Source organism: Rhineura floridana, chromosome 3, assembly GCF_030035675.1.
Source record: "Rhineura floridana isolate rRhiFlo1 chromosome 3, rRhiFlo1.hap2, whole genome shotgun sequence".
Taxonomy (NCBI): domain Eukaryota; kingdom Metazoa; phylum Chordata; class Lepidosauria; order Squamata; family Rhineuridae; genus Rhineura; species Rhineura floridana.
The window spans coordinates 107708449-107725881 of record NC_084482.1 but is presented as its reverse complement, the minus strand read 5'-3'; the positions used below and the strand labels follow the sequence as shown (position 1 = coordinate 107725881).

The 17433-nt window shown below is 39.0% G+C and overlaps 1 protein-coding gene and 1 long non-coding RNA gene across 30 annotated transcripts in view; one reads left to right on the top strand and one right to left on the bottom strand.

The window, feature by feature from the left end:
• Positions 1-9210, top strand: part of COL23A1 (collagen type XXIII alpha 1 chain) — a 586100-nt gene extending 576890 nt beyond the window's left edge. For 20 of the 24 annotated variants that reach the window (XM_061617267.1, XM_061617262.1, XM_061617255.1 and 17 more), the window contains 3 exons: positions 4729-4791; positions 6256-6294; positions 8641-9210. In XM_061617267.1, the coding sequence (XP_061473251.1) occupies positions 4729-4791; positions 6256-6294; positions 8641-8694 (156 nt within the window). In that variant the 3' untranslated portion in view covers positions 8695-9210. Of the gene's footprint in view, positions 1-4728; positions 4792-6255; positions 6295-8277 lie in introns of all 24 variants that reach the window. The other 4 variants (XM_061617268.1, XM_061617249.1, XM_061617248.1 and 1 more) reach the window with 3 other exon arrangements.
• LOC133380281 (uncharacterized) overlaps positions 5283-17433 on the bottom strand; it is a 14713-nt gene continuing 2562 nt past the window's right edge. For 4 of the 6 annotated variants that reach the window (XR_009761405.1, XR_009761404.1, XR_009761401.1 and 1 more), the window contains exons 3-5: positions 17395-17421; positions 14408-14496; positions 5283-12185 (exon numbers count right to left, since the gene is read on the bottom strand). This is a non-coding gene — a long non-coding RNA (uncharacterized LOC133380281). Of the gene's footprint in view, positions 12186-12341; positions 14497-17394; positions 17422-17433 lie in introns of all 6 variants that reach the window. The other 2 variants (XR_009761403.1, XR_009761402.1) reach the window with 2 other exon arrangements.

Sequence of the window (17433 nt, the reverse complement as noted above, 5' to 3'; positions counted from 1 at the left end):
GAGGTAAATTGCCATTGACGTAGGTATTATTTCTGATGCTTTATGTGAGATTATAACCAATGCCAAATGACAAGCTCCATTTGATAGTCTAAAACATACGAAATTAGTAATAATTATACAGGTTTTTGGTTCTGGTTTAGACAATGCTAGGACGCGTGTTTCTGCTTTTATCACCTACATTTTTTCTTACAATAAGGAGGCATAATTATCCAACCTTTTATTCTGTAACAGATTAAAACGTTAAGAATATTTAACAGAAAATGTCTACATGTTCTCATATTTTGTCATTGCAAGTACGGAGGCTAGAAACCTGCTTTTTTAAAAAAAGCTTACCAGACTCATTGTTAAAGGATCTTGGCCACAGAGATTTTAGCTTTCTTTACAGTAGCTTTTATTATACAGCCACGAGACTGGCTGTATACTATAGCCAACATGGATTTTTCACATTCCGCAATGTTACATTGAAAATACCCCCATGCCATTCTGATGCTTCCCATAAGCTCATTTCAAAACAAAACCTTACAAAACTTAATAGTCCTAAACTCAGAAACGCTTGCTTAACAACCCTCTCAATTTTCATGGCGATACACAAAACAGTCAGAGAGAACAGAGTGTCCAAAGTCTAAAAAGAGAGAGAGAAAACCCCAGAGCCCTTTTGGACTTTCCCCCCTGAGAGTTCTCATAATCTGTTGAAATTCATTAAAAATCAGCCATGTTAGCAGAGCACCTGTAATACCATTACTGACCTTGCCCCATACTCTGCCCTCCATCTTCTGCAGTTTAAAAGTTAAAAAAATGCCTGGCTGATTTTTAATTAATTTAAGAAATTTTGCATTGAACTGAATGGTAGTGTTGGGCATGCTTAGTAAGAACCAGCTGTCACTGTTCTAAAAGCCAGACTCACAGCTCCTGGGCTTGCCTAATCAGGGAGCCACACCCACACCAGACTTTGATTTCACTTCCTCCAAAGAATCCTGGGAAGTGTAGCTTGTGAAGGGTGCTGAGACAAGACTCCTATTCCCCTGACAGAGTTCCAGTGGCCAGACTGGTTTAACAGTCAGCCCCTCTTCTGGGGATTGTAGCTTTGTCCTAGCAACTCTCACCACCCTTCACTAACTACACTTCCCAGGATTCTTTGAGAAAAGCCATGACTGTCCAAAGTGAAATAAAGGTGTGGTGTGGATGTGGCCAGGGACAGCTTTGGTTTAAATTTGGGTGGGAGGCTACAGGTGCCTGCTGTAGAATAAAAAGGTGGGAGAAACCCTGAAGAGCAATGATACTGTTCACAATGTTTTCCTTTTGGAAAGGAAAGGGGCTTCCCCTCTGCCCAGTGCCCACCCAACCAATCTCCTCCTCCCCTCCCTGCCCCTCCCCCGGGTCAGTGTTGGACTACAACCTGGGAGACCAGGGTTCGAATCCTCACATAGCCATGAAGCTCACTGGGTGACTTTGGGCCAGTCACTGCCTCTCAGCCTCAGAGGAAGGCAATGGTAAACCACCTCTGCATACCGTTTACCATGAAAACCCTATTCATGGGGTTGCCGTAAGTTGGGATCACCTTGATGGCAGTCCATTTCCATTTTCAAACATGATTGCACAGAAATAAATCCCATTGTACTCAAAAAGTATGCAAATGATAAAACCCATCCTCCCTTCTCCTCCCTATTCCCTCCCTCTTGCCCTTCCCTCCCCCTTCCTTTGCCCCTCTCTCCCCATTCCCATCCCCTTCCAATCCCTTCCTTCCTCCTCCCCCCTCACCTTCCTCCTCCCCATGGTCAGTTTTACCTATCTTAAGCATGATTGCATGAGAGTAAATACCATTGCACTCTATAAGCATGCAAATGATCAAACCTGCCCTCCCCTCCCGCTTCCTTTGCCCCCCTCCAATACGCTCCTTCTCCTTTCCCCCTCCCCCTCCTGCTCCCCCATGGTCAGTTTTACCTATCCTAATCATGATTGCATAGGAGGAAATCCCATTGAACTCAATAAGCATGCCAATGATCAGACCTGCCTTTCCCCTCCTTCCCCTCTCCTCTCCCTTCCTCCTCCCCTCCCCTCTAACTTCTTCCTCCTCCCCTGCCCACTCCAGCCCTCCCTCCCTCCCTCCCCTCCGGTCAGTTTTACCTATCCTAAGCATGATTGCATGGGAGTAAATCCCAGTGAACTCAATAAACATGCAAATGATCAAACCTGTCCTTCTCCTCTCCTCCCCTCTGCCCTCCCTCCTCCTCCCCCTCCTCCCATCCCCTGTGGTCAGTTTCACCTCTCCTAAGCATGATTACAGAGGAGTAAATCCCACTGAACTCAATAAGCATGCAAATAATCAATCCATTCTCAGCAAGCTTGCACAGGATCCCACTTCTTACATTGGATTGGAAAGCAGAGAGATTCACCAATAGGCAAAAAACCTTGCAGTTTAAGAACCTACCTATAGCCCACAGATATTTCTATCAAACTTTAAAAAGCAGGGAAATTGGGCAGCCAGTGAATGCACCAGGGGAGCAGGAGATCTGACCTCCTGTCTGAGATATTGGACTGCCCTACAAATTGGTCAAAATGCAAATATCAATTGGGTTGGTCTTTCACAATCCAATCCACTTGCTGTGTAGCTTGGAAGAATTTGGTAACGTGCCTCTGAGCATATGGTGAGTGGTGGCAACACCTGCAATCAGCCCAAATAATAGAAAGAAGACATGCTGTGCTGATCTTGTTTTAGCAGAGAGGAAGCAACATTATTAAGACAGTTGATATAGTTCAAATGGGCACTTAAAATATGTCTGATTTACTTTGCAATTTTAGTGAAGTTTCCTACAGGAAATCATTTTCTTTTGTTTCTATTTCTGTGAATCTGTGAAGTACAGCAACACTTTGCAAAATTTACACTAAAAAACCTCCAAAAATAATTGTGGAATAATGGCACTGACTATTCTGCAGAAGTCTCCAGTGGACATCAGGAGTGTCTCAGTTTGCACAAGATAAAACAGTGGGAGGTGAAATATATTCTAGGAAAATTCTAGGTGTCCTCTATGTTTTTAATTGACCGTGTCCACCTTGCCTTAAATGAAGTGGTTTAAACATGCATCCTCTTTTTTCCAATAGCTAAGAGTCATTGCTTAAGTAGCAACATATTGTAATCAGTCTGATTTTACATCAGACTGCAGTTTCAGATTCAACTGTTAATGCACCCAAAATAGAAATAGAACATAACCTCCAATCTGAAACAGAAAAGGCTGTCTTCACAATCATATGATATTAACCAATGCAAAAGCTTTGAAATTAATAAAAATAAAATTGACATTGATTTCTAGGATGAAATCAGGGAAATAAAAATTTCTAGATTAGATTCTCTGTAGAAACATTAGTTACACAGGAAAGAAGCAAAGTAAGAACACTAACCACCATACAAAAATGTAATTCTCCATCTTTGCAGATGGCAGTTATTACCACCACTCACCATATGCTCAGAGGCACATTACCAAATTCTTCCAAGCTACACAGGAAGTAGATTGGACTGTGAAAGTCCAACCCAAATGGTGTTTGCATTTTGACACATTTGTAAGGCAGTACAATATCTCAGAGGAGGTCAGATCTCCTGCTCCCCTGGAGCATTCACTATAGTTGCCCAGTTTCCCTGCTTTTTAAAGTTTGATAGAAATATCTGTGGGCTATAGGTACGTTCTTAAACTGCAAGGTTTTTTGCCTGTTAATATATAATACATTTTTGCAGTCATACTTCTGTGCATTATTATGCCATCAAAACAAATGGTAAAAGTTTGAAAAGTTGGCATTTGTTTCTGTGTTGTTGCTTTTGCTATTACTATGGCAGGCCAGCATTTTTAAGTTTTATGTGTGGGATAACACTGTTTTCTTGCCAGGGTGATAGACCTCTAAAACCTACTGCTAATTTTTAAGAGTTGATTGAAAATCAAAACTGCATATTAGATCTACACTCTTAACCCCTAACTGAGAAATACTAACTTTTCATTAACAAGAACAAGCCTCTCAGACTGATAGGATATTTTGGTTTTTTATCTCAGCTTGAATCCTAAGCTCTACCCATAGTTGTTTGGTTCATCGAAGAACGGACAATTGGCAAAAGGAGAAGCATAAGTCCCCTAACCTCCAGATGTTGTGAACTATAACTCCCATCATCCTTGACTATTGGCCATGGTAATTGAGGCTGATGGGCGATGTCCAAAACATCTGGAGGGCATCAGGTTAGGGTTAGGGCTGTTCTAGGTTTTAGTGCACAAAACACACCCAAATCAGTAAGTCCAGAGGGTGGGGGATATTTTTCAGCCCGGTCAACATTCCCTCATGGGTAACTTTCCGGGAGCCACATGCCAGTGGGTCTGCTCAGAGGCAAAATTTGGTGGAGCAATGGATGTGACTCTTAACAGTAGGTTGTATTCCAGCCATGAAAAGCCATCCCAAACACACCTCTACATCCTCTATCCAGGCAAGCAAGAGGCATTATCACAGTTGAAAGACACAGGCAAAAATTGTCAAGAAGGGTTTGGAACAGGGCCAGTGACGAGTGTGGCCTGGGAAGAGCCCCCCCCAAGTGCTGGATAGAAAGGCCTGGAGGGGCATATTCGGCCCCTGAGTCTGAGGTCCCCACCCATACAATAAGGCTTCTGTAGGCTTATAAAATATTTACTTTTTTCTGTTCCTTCTTTCCCTTTTCTTATTAACTTTTCTGTGCATTTCTCCATTTTCAATTAACAGTTCATTTTTAAAGGGGAGCCAGGTTTACCTCAACTGGATGGTGTGGATATGCTCTGCCCTTTGGTATAGTATCTCCTGCTTTCTTTCCTCTCTTGCATGACTTCTTCTGCTTAGACTTTTTCTACATTCTCTCTCTCTCTCTGGAACCTGCAAATCCCCTTCACAATGGATGAATCATAACTATGAAAGACAGTACATATACTTTTACATAGAGGTGTGGATGATAATATACAGATAGCTGAAAAAGCTTTTGTGTGAAATAATTTCCAGAATGTATCACATGTTTATTTGACCTGTGAAAGACCAAACATTGTAGAGACACATGAAGGTACTAACATTTCACAAACCAGGATACACAGATTCATGCTAAGTAATGAAAGAAATGCTTATAAATGTTTAGTTTTTTTTAAAAAAAGTAATTTATTGTATGTTTTCTTGATACATAAATAATAAGAGATAATAAACATAGAATATCCAAATTTCATAAGTAAAATATAAAATAATTCAAGAATATACATACATGTAATAAACCAAAAGAGGTTAATAAAGGAAGAGGGAAGAGCTGGGAGCATATGAAATATTTAAGAGAAGCAATACATGGAAGCAAAGAGAAGTTAGTCATCATCCGCATATGTCACACTATCATTCACAATACTTTTATATAATTCACATATGTCTAATACAAATCTGAACACATGGTGAAGCAGGGAATCAAGAAAAATTTTGAACATTAGAAATTCAGGGTATCTAGCAAATACAAAAGATATTACAATACAAGGTTATATATATTTAGTTCTGACATTTGAATCACATTTGAGTCAGGCTTTGTATCAAAAGGTGTGTCAGTCCTTCTGGCTCAGAGAGAGAGAGAGAGATTCATTCACACTTTCCTGGGTGCCATGAGGTGTTGAAACCTTTGTGCAAATTGAATGAATGGTTTCAGAGTACACAGATTGAAATAGACAAGGTAACTATGGCTATTTATGTGTCTGATGCCACAGACGATTCTAACATTTGTTATCAAAGGCAGCCTTAGTTGTCTTTAACTTTTGTATAAATAAATAACTTGCATACATGATCACATTGTTGATCCCATATGCTGGAAGTATTCTGATTCCGATGTCATGAGCTTATTCTTCCCCCTCCCCCCAAGAGCAACAAAGAAAATGCTTTCCAAACAAGGAAAAAACAGAATCAGAAACACTATGGATAACAGACAAATCTTCCTTACCTAGGATAGGCAAGGAAGATGTTCGTGCCTTTGCTTGCCATTGGCCATGTGCTTCCCATTTTGAGACATACAGCCATTCACCAGTAGGCCTCATGTGTCACTTGTAGAGTTGAGCTCAGAGATGTCTGAGAGACTGCCTAAAATAATTTCATTTAGATTGTAATAGAGTTTATACTTGTATAGCCCTCCCCCTCCCCAAATCAAACTCCTATTATTGTATAAACCAAAACATTTTAACTTTTTAAAGATTTACTTGATGCTTTCCAATAGTACAAAATGTTTACTTACTTTTACAGGGCCCAGATGGATTACCAGTACCAGGATGTTGGCACAAGGTATCGTACCTTATCTTGGATTTTCTCTTTGGAGTGAATTTAAATTGTTGTTTAGCAAGAGTCATAACATGGAACCAGTACATTCTAGAGGGGTGTGTGTGTGTGTGTGCAGGGAATGGATTGAGGCAAATCCAGATAGCCATGCTAAATGTGCCCTGAGAGGGAGTGAACCAAAAAGACAAGAAACTCAGTATTTTATATATGAAGTTATAACTAGAAATAATTTGCCAAGAAACTTAATCCTGTTCAGTAAGGTTCTTCCTTCTTTGTTCTATGCATGGCACAGAAATCTGGCTTTACTTCAGTTTTAATGCTGACTTTGCATCTTGCTTTTATGTCGTCATACAAGAAATTTTTACATTTTGTTATAAATTAGTGTAAATTTAGGGTGGAACTGCTCTGGATGGTGGCATGCCCATCTCCTTGAATGCAAGCCATGGTCACACAGTGGTAAAATTGTGGCAAGAAGTGATTTCTACCAGTGAAGTAGGAAGAGAGGGGTCTTAACCCATCCCCCTTTTTTCCTATGAGCCAGGTTATTATGTTAGAGCTGCATTAGTTTTGGGAAGTGCCTCCCCAAAAAACTCAAACATACTGTGCATTTTAATGGGTGGCCATAGCCACTGTGCTATCCCTCTGTGCCTCTCTCTTGGCGTTTTTTAAAACCAGAGATTCTTGCTCTTCTCTTTATTATCCCATTTGTTCAGGGATCGCATGGTGTGGTTATGTCATACACATTTGGCTACAGGATGGCATGACTCAGGGCAAATGAAGCCGTCTCATTGCCCTCACTCTTAAATGGAAGAATGCTCCATGTTGCTAAGGCAATCAAGTCAATGCTCCTCATTTTGCTGCTCTGCAAGGATTTTGGTACAGTGCAGCTAAATAAGGGGTATTGATTGTGCTGCCCTGGCAGTGGGGACTCTTTCTGCAAATATTTTATGCTACTCTCATTCCTCCCCCACCAAAAAGAATGGCACTTCCCAAGGGGAATAAAACCATATACAAAAGCCAGTTCATTATTTTAGCTCGGCTCGTTTTGAGAGGCAAAAACAAAACCACCCAGTGTTTTTTCCCTTCTTTATTGTAGATCTACATATGTTCAGTCATATGTTCAGAGTCTGTGTATCTTCCTTGTAGTGTTTTGGTGTCCAGGCTACATACAGAGAAAGACAACAAATGATTGGGCTGTGTAGAGAAGAAAACTGAAGGATTGCACGAGCCATATTGAAAGCAACCAATCACACTTGTTTCCTTTGAACGGGGATTATCAAATTTAGCAAGGGCAGAGCAATCTTAACTCCCAGAGCTACTGGCTAGAGGGTCAGGATGGGATGGAGGTGCCTTTCCACCAGTGAGGGAGGAATGTCCACTGTGGATGTCACCACTATGCCCACAGAAATCTCTACAAGCATAGATCTTAGATCTATTGCAAGTGGCATTTCCACCAGCAGTAGCCAGTGTTATGCCCCCAAACAGGCCATTCTAGGGACAGAGTGGACTCAGCAGAGGCAGGGCAGATGCAGCCTTCAACCCACTGAATCCAAAGCCCATCCACTTCCTCAAGAGGCCCCAGGATTGGGCCATTACTTACACCAGCCTGAAGGGCCCCCCATTGTTTTAAATGGAGAGAATTAAGCAAACAAACAAAAGAATCATCAGGGCTAGATTGAAGCCATATGTCATCCACCACCACCACCCCAGTACATCTTTGGAAATGGCAGACTGTCTTCCTGACTCCTTTCACATCCTCATTTAAGATTGCACTCTTAGTGAGCTTAAGTTATGCAATGAATGACAAGCAAGCTATGAGAGAAGTCAACCATTTCATCACATATGTGCAAATACTGTTAAAATATAATGTGGACAGGGCCTAGAAGGTGACTACTGTAACTACCTTATTAACAAAGTACAACTACTTCATGGTGGATGAGAGAAGCATGCTATGCCTGTGTTTTAAAACATGTTTGTGTTCTTTTTCAGTGATCCTACAAGCATGAATTATGTAAATAATAGCGTGATATATTTTATCTTTTCTAATTTTTATAAAAAAGAGAGGGGAGAAAGTCACAAAAAACAATGTCTTCAACAGTAATATATTGATCTTTTTATACTGTATGCTGTCATGTATGGATTTCAAAGATATAAACATTTCCAAAGCTCATAGGAGAAGCATACATAATAGCTACCATTTTATAACGGGACACTCTGAAATCATTGGGAATGATTGTTACTTGCTGTGTGGACTAACAGCACTGAGAAAATTTGCCTAGTGTGCCTTATTGCATGAAGAAACTTCTCTCTTCTAAACGTTGGCTTTCAACTCTGCAATTCTATTGCACATAGACACAGATGCAAGCGGGGGAGAAAACAAAAAAGAAAAAAAAGACACACCCTTAGAAATGAGACAATGGTTTATGGATGAATGTAGGAGGAACTTCCACCCTGGATAAATAACCCAAATGTAACCACACATGCTGCTACATACCTCCACCTTGAAGAAAATAGTTTCGTTCTCGGTCATTATGATCAACTCTATCATCCGTGGCTGCTTCTCCATATGAAGAAAACTTTATTGCTGGAAAAACCTCCATTTAGCATTCTGCAATCTGTGACTTAAGGTGGATTGATTCTCTTGTGGAACTTTATTACTGCAGAATTGGAAAATTTGGGGTGCCTCACTTACCAAACAGTTTTTTTAAAACACACACACAGGAGACAATAAGACATTCATCTCAGTTTACAGATTTGGAGCAAGACATGAATTCTGCTTAAAGCCTCTTCCATGGCATCAGTCTGTTGAGTGTCAACTTGTTTGTAAAATTGGAAGTGATTCCTGTATGAAGTCCAATTCTTACTTCCCTGGATTGGCAGGGCTTGTTATATCAACACTGATAAACTGGATCTCTATTTTTGTACTGTGCTTTCTCTCTCCCATATACACAACCAAGCACATACCTTGAATGGTAGTATTTTCATTGGTGTGTAAGCACTTCCCACATAAAACTTACCTATAGTCAGATATTCAGGAGTTCAATAACAGCATCAGTGATTGTATAGTAATTTGGTAATGGAATCAGCTCTTTGAGTTCTGGTTCTCCACAGTAAAGGTTCTAGGGGAAGCTTCATATTTTATGCAGCAATCGCATTTGTCACAGGCACACCACTTACATTAGTGAACCCTGCAGCAAAACAGTGTGAGCAGCCACCTTCCTTTAAATATACCTGGGACTTCTGGTATAAAGCACAGAGCTGCTCTAGCAATTCACAGAACTGTAGCTAGCTCTAATGCATTGTGGATATGAGCACAAATACAAAGACATACTACTACTAGTGGAGGAAAACATCCCATATATGGGCTATGATATTTATCATTGCTAGAATTGAATTATATGTTAGTAATTCCAAGAAACTAAGCATATTCACACTCATCCTGTGTCAAACCTATATTTGTAGCAAGAAGTCATTTCATTTCTAACCTCACTGCCAACAGTGTTCACCGGTTTATGCAGCTATATACCCAGTATGGCTGCGCTGTTAACGGGATCATGTACATGCTCTTTGTTTACTTTAGGGATGAGGAGCCTATAGTCTTCAAAAGTTGCTGGACTACAACTGCCATCGTCCTGGCTGGAGCTGATGGGAGCTGGAGTCCAACAACAGATGAAGGGTCACAAGTTAGCCACCCCTTGTTTACTTCCTCTATGAGACAAACATCACACTGACAAAACTTTCTTCAGACTCTAGGTTTTGATTATTGAATCTTTTATTGAAAAATGCTGAACAGCCACAGTCTTAAAAGGTGTTCAGCTGTCAAGGCCATGCTAACTAATAGGTTTCACAAGGTCCATAATGAATATAGAAAGCTTTAGAAATAATGCTAGACAGAAAAATGTGGATACTTGGCTTGCTGAATCTTAGAGGAGACATAGCATCCAGGAACCATACTGCCTATGAGGTAATGGCTACAAAACATGTTGGGTAGATACATAATGTGTAGAAGGGAGTGGGGAAAATAGGAAGAACATTGGAGGTAGAGTTGGTGACTCCTGGCTCTGAAGAGGGCCAATGCCCTTAATAGCTATAGAGCAAGAAAAGTTAATATGGTCCTGCTTGTCTCATGCTGTAATAGCAGAAGCTGTTCATACTAGTCTTCTCTCCGTTACACAGCAGTTAAAAGAATAGCAGCTCTCTACGAGTCAAGAATTAGCAAAGATAGTTGGAAGCTGCAGAACTGACTGAGCAAGGTTGACTTGCAGAATAGGGGTTACTGCTTCATAGGAGCATTTGAACCCTTTGACCTCTGAACTTTTAGCTAAGGCCTTACAGCAATTTTCTTACTGTTCATCATCCGCCTACTTGAACACCAGCCTATTTGTCTGAACACCAGCAGTGACAATGATCAACTAATCACAAAGCTATGATGAACATCCACATGTTTACAGGAACCAAGGAACATACTACTTCACGGTTTTAACAAAATCTAGAAAGTGTGGATTTCCCTCCCCCTTTTATATTGGTGCTAATTGGCTTCATCCTAATTCAAAATTAAGCCCTCATTCCCAGAGACAGATTCAAGCATATTCCAAAATGCTGGTTCACATTACTAATCAAAATTCATTTCTGTAAGGATGTCATGATTATCTCCATTCGTGTAGGTAGAAGAGAGGTTCTGGATTGCTATCTTGTAGATCTTTAGCAATAACGTGTATCATTTCTATTATTACTGCTTGTACATGCCTTCTACACAAACTAAAATTAATGCCTTAAAACAGTGTACAAATCTTCATGGTAGAAGATGCATACTATACACAAAAAGTGAAACTATAAAGTTAACATTGCTTCATTTGTTAACTATTTGGGTTATATATGTTAGCTTTATTTTATGACTTCTGAGGCCTCTATGACAGTTTGCTCTGTAATGATATTAAACTTGTTATGTAAATGAAGATAAACGACAATGACTTACGAAAAGGAAGTTAAGTATTTAAATTGTCAATCAAAATGTTGTTACCTTCCATATAAGAGACTAGCTTTCAAGGCCTTCTTGAAAGTCAAACAGTTGTGCGCGTAGCTCTGTCTTCTGCATGTTATGCTCTTTTACAGATGGCAAAAATCACTTACAAAGCTCACTAGTCTCTGGACAACAAAATCATCTCTTTTCTTCCTCTTCAGCAGCCTTTCCCAACCTTTGGGTCCCCAGACGTTACTGGACTACAGTTCCCATAATTCCTAACCATTAGCCATGCTGGCTGGGGCTGATGGAAGTTGTAGTTCAGCAACATCCAGCAACCCAAAGGTAAGAAAAGGCTGCTCTACTGCATATCATTTCCTCAAATATTATCTCCAAGCAAAATCCTTCACTCCAGTCTGTAGTGTTAGCTTGTTATACATCTATCTAACTGCCATTATCTTAGGGGCATCCTTAGCAGAAGGAAAGGAAATAAAAGACTGGACCATATGTGTGGTAGTGTGGCAATACCTTGAAGACGCAGGAAACAAACTTCAAGGCCCACATTCACAGCATAGAATAGACATATTTGGTAATGGATATCCTCCACAATTATGGCTCCAGTCAAGAGGGATGCAGGTAGACCTACTGCTTTAAATCCCCCACCTTTCCTTTAAAAAGTCTGTGCCAAATCCCCTCATTGCTTTTCAAATTTAGACAGTTTAATAAGTAATTTGCTGGCTTTGTGTATGTTTGGGAGTGCTGATGTTTCTGTGAGGAAACACTAAAGTCAGTTGCATCCATGCCCTTCTAGATCACTGCTTATAAAATTAGTTCAATTTATAAGCATGATAATATACACTAAACTATTCTTTTTTGTAGGAAAAGATCCAAGTAGCTCTTCATCATTCTCTTGTATCAACAGCAGTCAATGACAGCACTAGAAAAACAAATTCAGAATAAATATTTAGAAATACTTTTGATTTTTGACATCACTTTTATAACACATTTTTAAAAACTCATTTTGTAGCACAAGAAAGTGTGTATATATATATATATATATAAGGAGGAGTCACACACAAGTGGAGATAGATACCTTGCTTATTAATGCATTAAACCCCTTTTCAATTGCAAGTCCTTGGCAAAATGTGTTTGATGACAATATATTTGTAAAGAGAAAACAACTTGCTGCAACAAAAGTCTCCTGAAATGTAAACACCATCAAAAGTGAAACTCCTTTATAAAAAGTGACACTACATTATTTATGGTTAATAACTGCATTTTTATATTTCCCTTCCTCCAAGGAGCACTAAATGATTTAGAAATATCAATTATAAGTAATAAACCAATACATAGGATTATCTCATTCACTGCACACAACAATTCTGTGGGGTAAGTTAAGGGACAGAGACTTGCCCAAGAACTACTCCTAAGCTTCATAGTTAAACAGGCATTTGAACACAAGTTTCTGATGTTTAAACCTAAGACTATCCGCTATACCTCATGGAATTTATATTGGTGGGTATTCATTGAATATATTAGCAGTGAAGGGCCCTGTATGGGATGCCTCAAAACTCTGTAGTTAGGTTACTATGAGTTTATCATGGTGGGGGCAAAAGATATTGGCCCAGTTCAAAAGTCACACTACCTTTCTCCCCTATTCAACATGGCTGCAAGGAAAATTCAGAGGCTTTTACTTCCCTATTTAATTAACTACTTCTAGTCATGTTGTCTGAACCCAACAAACTGTGGTTAATCTTAACCACAATTTGAAATAACCTAACTTCAAACCACGCTTACTTGTTTTAACAAACCATAGTCAAGATTAACCACTGTTTAGAGTTCAGATAGAAAACTAATTGAAACCGGAAGCTAAAACTTCTGAACTCATCAGTATGCCAGAAGAGAATGGTGAGCAATTGTTGTTTAGCATGTCCGAACATGTCAATCTGACTATAGCTCTTTTATTTCCTCCCTGCTCCTTCTGAATTTATTACAGAATGAGAATCACAGTGGCCTAGTTCACATCAGGCCTAGTTCACATGTCATGGAAAGCCAAACTATGTCATCTGTACCCTCCCCGGTCTTTTTTAGTGCTGCATTGCAAAAACAAAAAAGACGAGAGGAGTAAAGCAGCTAAAAGTTTCTCTCCAGGAACCTACATGTTTGTGCAGTCCCAGTAACCCATAGTTTGCCTTACTGTGACATGCAAATAAGGTCACTCTTAACCCAAAATACCTGTAAACTAACATTTTCTCTTCAGCTACTGGATACACTCCAGAACACACTTACCCACTGTTAACGGTCAAACACCACCACATAACAAGCTGTTTCTTTGCAATGGTGCGCTACATCATTGCAAGCCTTTGGCAACCCCTCCTTTTTTATATATAGTGTAGAAAAGATATTTCACTCTCTATGGCAGCCATTGCATATGAATGGCTTACTTTGTGAACAGAGATACCAGGAAGAACAGTTTTAAACGTGCTCCCCATCTGGTGCCAATTTCTGCAAGCTGACACCTAGTTGGTTTGATCCATTGCTATTCAGTTAATGAGACACTTTTGATACATTTAAAATGCTTATTCATGTCACATTGTGGGAAATACAGCTTAAAACACTGAAAGGAATGAAGTAATTCCTTTTTAATAGAAATGCCCTATTTATTGTGCATAGGTGGAGTTAAGATACCAAATCATTACTAACCATCTGTAGTAAAGCAAGTAGGGCATTTCTTTTAAAATGCTAAAGATTATAAACATGTGGCTTCTTCATATATGAGACCACTGATATACTTTAAAAAGGATAAATCTGTTCAGTATGTGAAATTCAAGATTTCGACTATATTTTATGTTTTCAGATTTTTAATTTTGTAATTGATCACGTTACCTTGCAAAAAGTTACGGTTTGCACTATATGGTACTAAAACCCATCTATAATTTGATTTCAGACTGCTAATTTTCATTTTCTAGGTGAGCTTCATTTCCAATGTAATATCCAGCAAAGTGATTGATCAATATTAGGAAACAGTAATTGAACATTTATTCACTGCTGCCTCCTAAGTAATGTGTTTTTGCATGCTGAATAAACTACACTCACAAATATTCATATAGAAAAGCAGGCAGTTGTATAGGAAAGCATACCCTGTATTAGATAACTGACCTGATTTTACTGTACATTTTAGGTGGGCTGCAAAGAGCACAGTTCTGACCAGATGAAATTATACTCCAAATATAGTCAGTACACATAACCTGGCCAAAATTAAACAACAGAGCTCAGCATAATGCACACACATAAATCTCCATTAAAAGAAATGAGACTTGAAAGGATTTCATCTTTGCTGTATCACGCTGTTTATCTCAATAGAACACTATGTCACAGAACTGAAAACTCATACCTGATTTTTAAACTCAAAACTAAGCAATACTTGTCAACATTTTCAGTCTACTTATAAGTTGGCATTTTGAATATGTATTGCTACAACTGTAAATATGGTTTGGCTCAGCCTACCTTTAAATTTGGCGTCTTGCTCTAAAAGTGTGCAATACACGTATCCTAAACCCACAGGTACCCGTTATCTGTTTTAATAATAACGACTGCTACTCATTGCACAAACAGAAGTAAACAAAAGTAATTGGCTTCTGAATATATAGTAAGGTTTTGCTAATTAGCTTCTCTGCCTTTGAAAAACTAGGACGTGATGCTACAGCCCTGGCCAGCAGGTCTCCCAGAGGTCACTTTGAGTGGGGAATGAAAGGTGATGCACTAGCACCTCCAACATATCTTAAAGCAACCTGAGATGCCACTTTTCCATCTTTCAGCTCTACATTGGCATCTAGATCACCAGGCAGTATCTATCTGGCCTGGATTTGGCTCAGATGCCTTCACTTACTGTACCTTATTCTACAGTGTGCTGAGCAGCTACAATAACAGTATGTTAGAATGAGACCTAGTAATTTAAAATTCAAAACCCAATTCAAATTCAAAACCCTTGAATTCAAGTGGGAGCACAAGTCAATCCAACAAAGCAGTTGGACTGCAATGTCCTCTACTTTTTAAGTGCAATTCTCAGTAAAGATCAACATGATACAACTTGTATTTTATATCAGTAAAACTCTTATTCAAGAAGTACATAGAAGCTGTATGAATGTGCAGATTAATGAAGATGTTGACACAATACATTTTTACCTATGGTGGCGTCTGATATAACAAACTGCCCATATGCCTCCTTTGCATGGGAGCAATCCCATTACATTAAGTAACAAGGGCTTTAAGGATTATGCCTCTTTTATGAAGAATTTTGTGGAATATATTTACATGTTTATATTGAAAAACGTCTGAGCTTCAGTAAAACTTATAGCTTAAAGTTAGAAAAGAGTATTTTATGCAATAGACATGTTTAGTTGTTACTGGTTACAACTTTCTGAAAAATGACTAACACATACATGCCAAAACAACTGCTATATTTAGTTGTAACGTGGGGGAACAACTATTTTTAAAATGAAGGCATTAATACAGTATTATGAATTACTGAATAAAAATATAGACTTGTACTGATCAATTCTGTTTGTAAATTTTATAATTGGCACTGCACAATTAGGCAGTGTTCCCAGTGTTTTGTGCTTTAATCTGTAATAAGATTTGATATTTGAACAGTTTTAAAATAAAATGCTTCTTGTACAGGTTATTTTTACTAAGATGTGAAGTATGTATCCTGCACCATTCCTAACCAGAACTATAAAGCCATCAAGGCATTTTATTATTTCTTCTATCAAAGTAGGTTGTACTAATCAGACAAACAATTATACAGCCATAATAGTGGCTGTATACTATAGTAAGCATGGATTTTTCGCATCCCACGATGAATTGAAAATACCCCCATGCCATGCTGTTGCTTCCCATAAGCTCATTTCAAAACAAGATCTTATGAAACTTATAGTCCTGAACTCAGAAATGCTTGATTAACAATCCTCTTAACTTTTCACGGTGATATACAAAACACTCAGAGAGAATCTAGAGTTCAAAGTGTAAAACAAACGGGGGGGGGAATCCAGACACCTGTTGGATTTTTTTGTCAGTGGTCTCATAATTTGTTGAAATTAATTAAAAATCAGCCATGTTCACAGAGTACCTGTGATCCTATTACTGATATTGGCCCATACTCTGACCTTCATATTCTGCAGTTTAAATATTTTAAAAATGCATAGTTGATTTTTAATTAATTTAAGAAATTTAACATTGGAGTCTATGATAGTGCAGGCATGCTCAGTAAGAACCAACCGTCAATATTCTAAAAGCCAGTCTAACAGCTGTTTGGCTTGGCTAATCAGGGGGCCACACCTACACCAGACATTTTTTCCACTTCAAACACTCATGGCTTCCCCCAAAGAATCCCGGGAAGTGTAGTTTGTGAAGGGTGCTGAGAGTTGTTAGGAGACTCCTTTTCCCCTGACAGAGCTCCAGTAGGCAGAGTGGTTTAACAGACAGCCCTTCTTCTGGGGACTGTAGCTTTGTGAGGGGAATAGGGTGTTTCTTAACACTCTCAGCACCCTTCATAAATTCACTTCCCAGGATTCTTTGGGGGAAGCCATGACTGTTTAAAGTGGAATAAATGTCTGGTATGGATGTGGCCAGGGATAGCTTTAAATTGGGTGGGAGACTACATGTGTCTTCTATAGAATAAAAAGGTGGGGGAAACCCTGAAAAATAATGATACTGTTAACAATGTTTTCCTTTTGAAAAGGAAAGGAGCTTTCCCTTTTGCCCAGTGCCCACCCACACATCTGCTCAAAGGCACGTTACCAAATTCTTCCAAGCTACACAGGAAGTGGATTGGACTGTGGAAGACCAACCCAAATTGTGTTCGCATTTTGACAAATTTGTAGGGCAGTACAATATCTCAAAGAGGTCAGGTCTCCTGCTCTCCTAGCTGCCCAATTTCACTGCTTTTTCAAGTTTTATAGAAATATCTGTTGGCTATAGTCCATTCTTAAATTGCAAGGTTTTTTTGTCTATTATTGAATTTTCAAATCAGTTACTTAGAAACAGTCCTGTTACAAACAATGGATGATAAGCACTATAAAAAGTATATTTTCTTACTGTAAAATAGTCTCATCTTACTGTTACTTTGAAATAAATGTAATTCTTACTGTATTTAGGCTTACTCCCAAGTAGACCTAGATAGGATT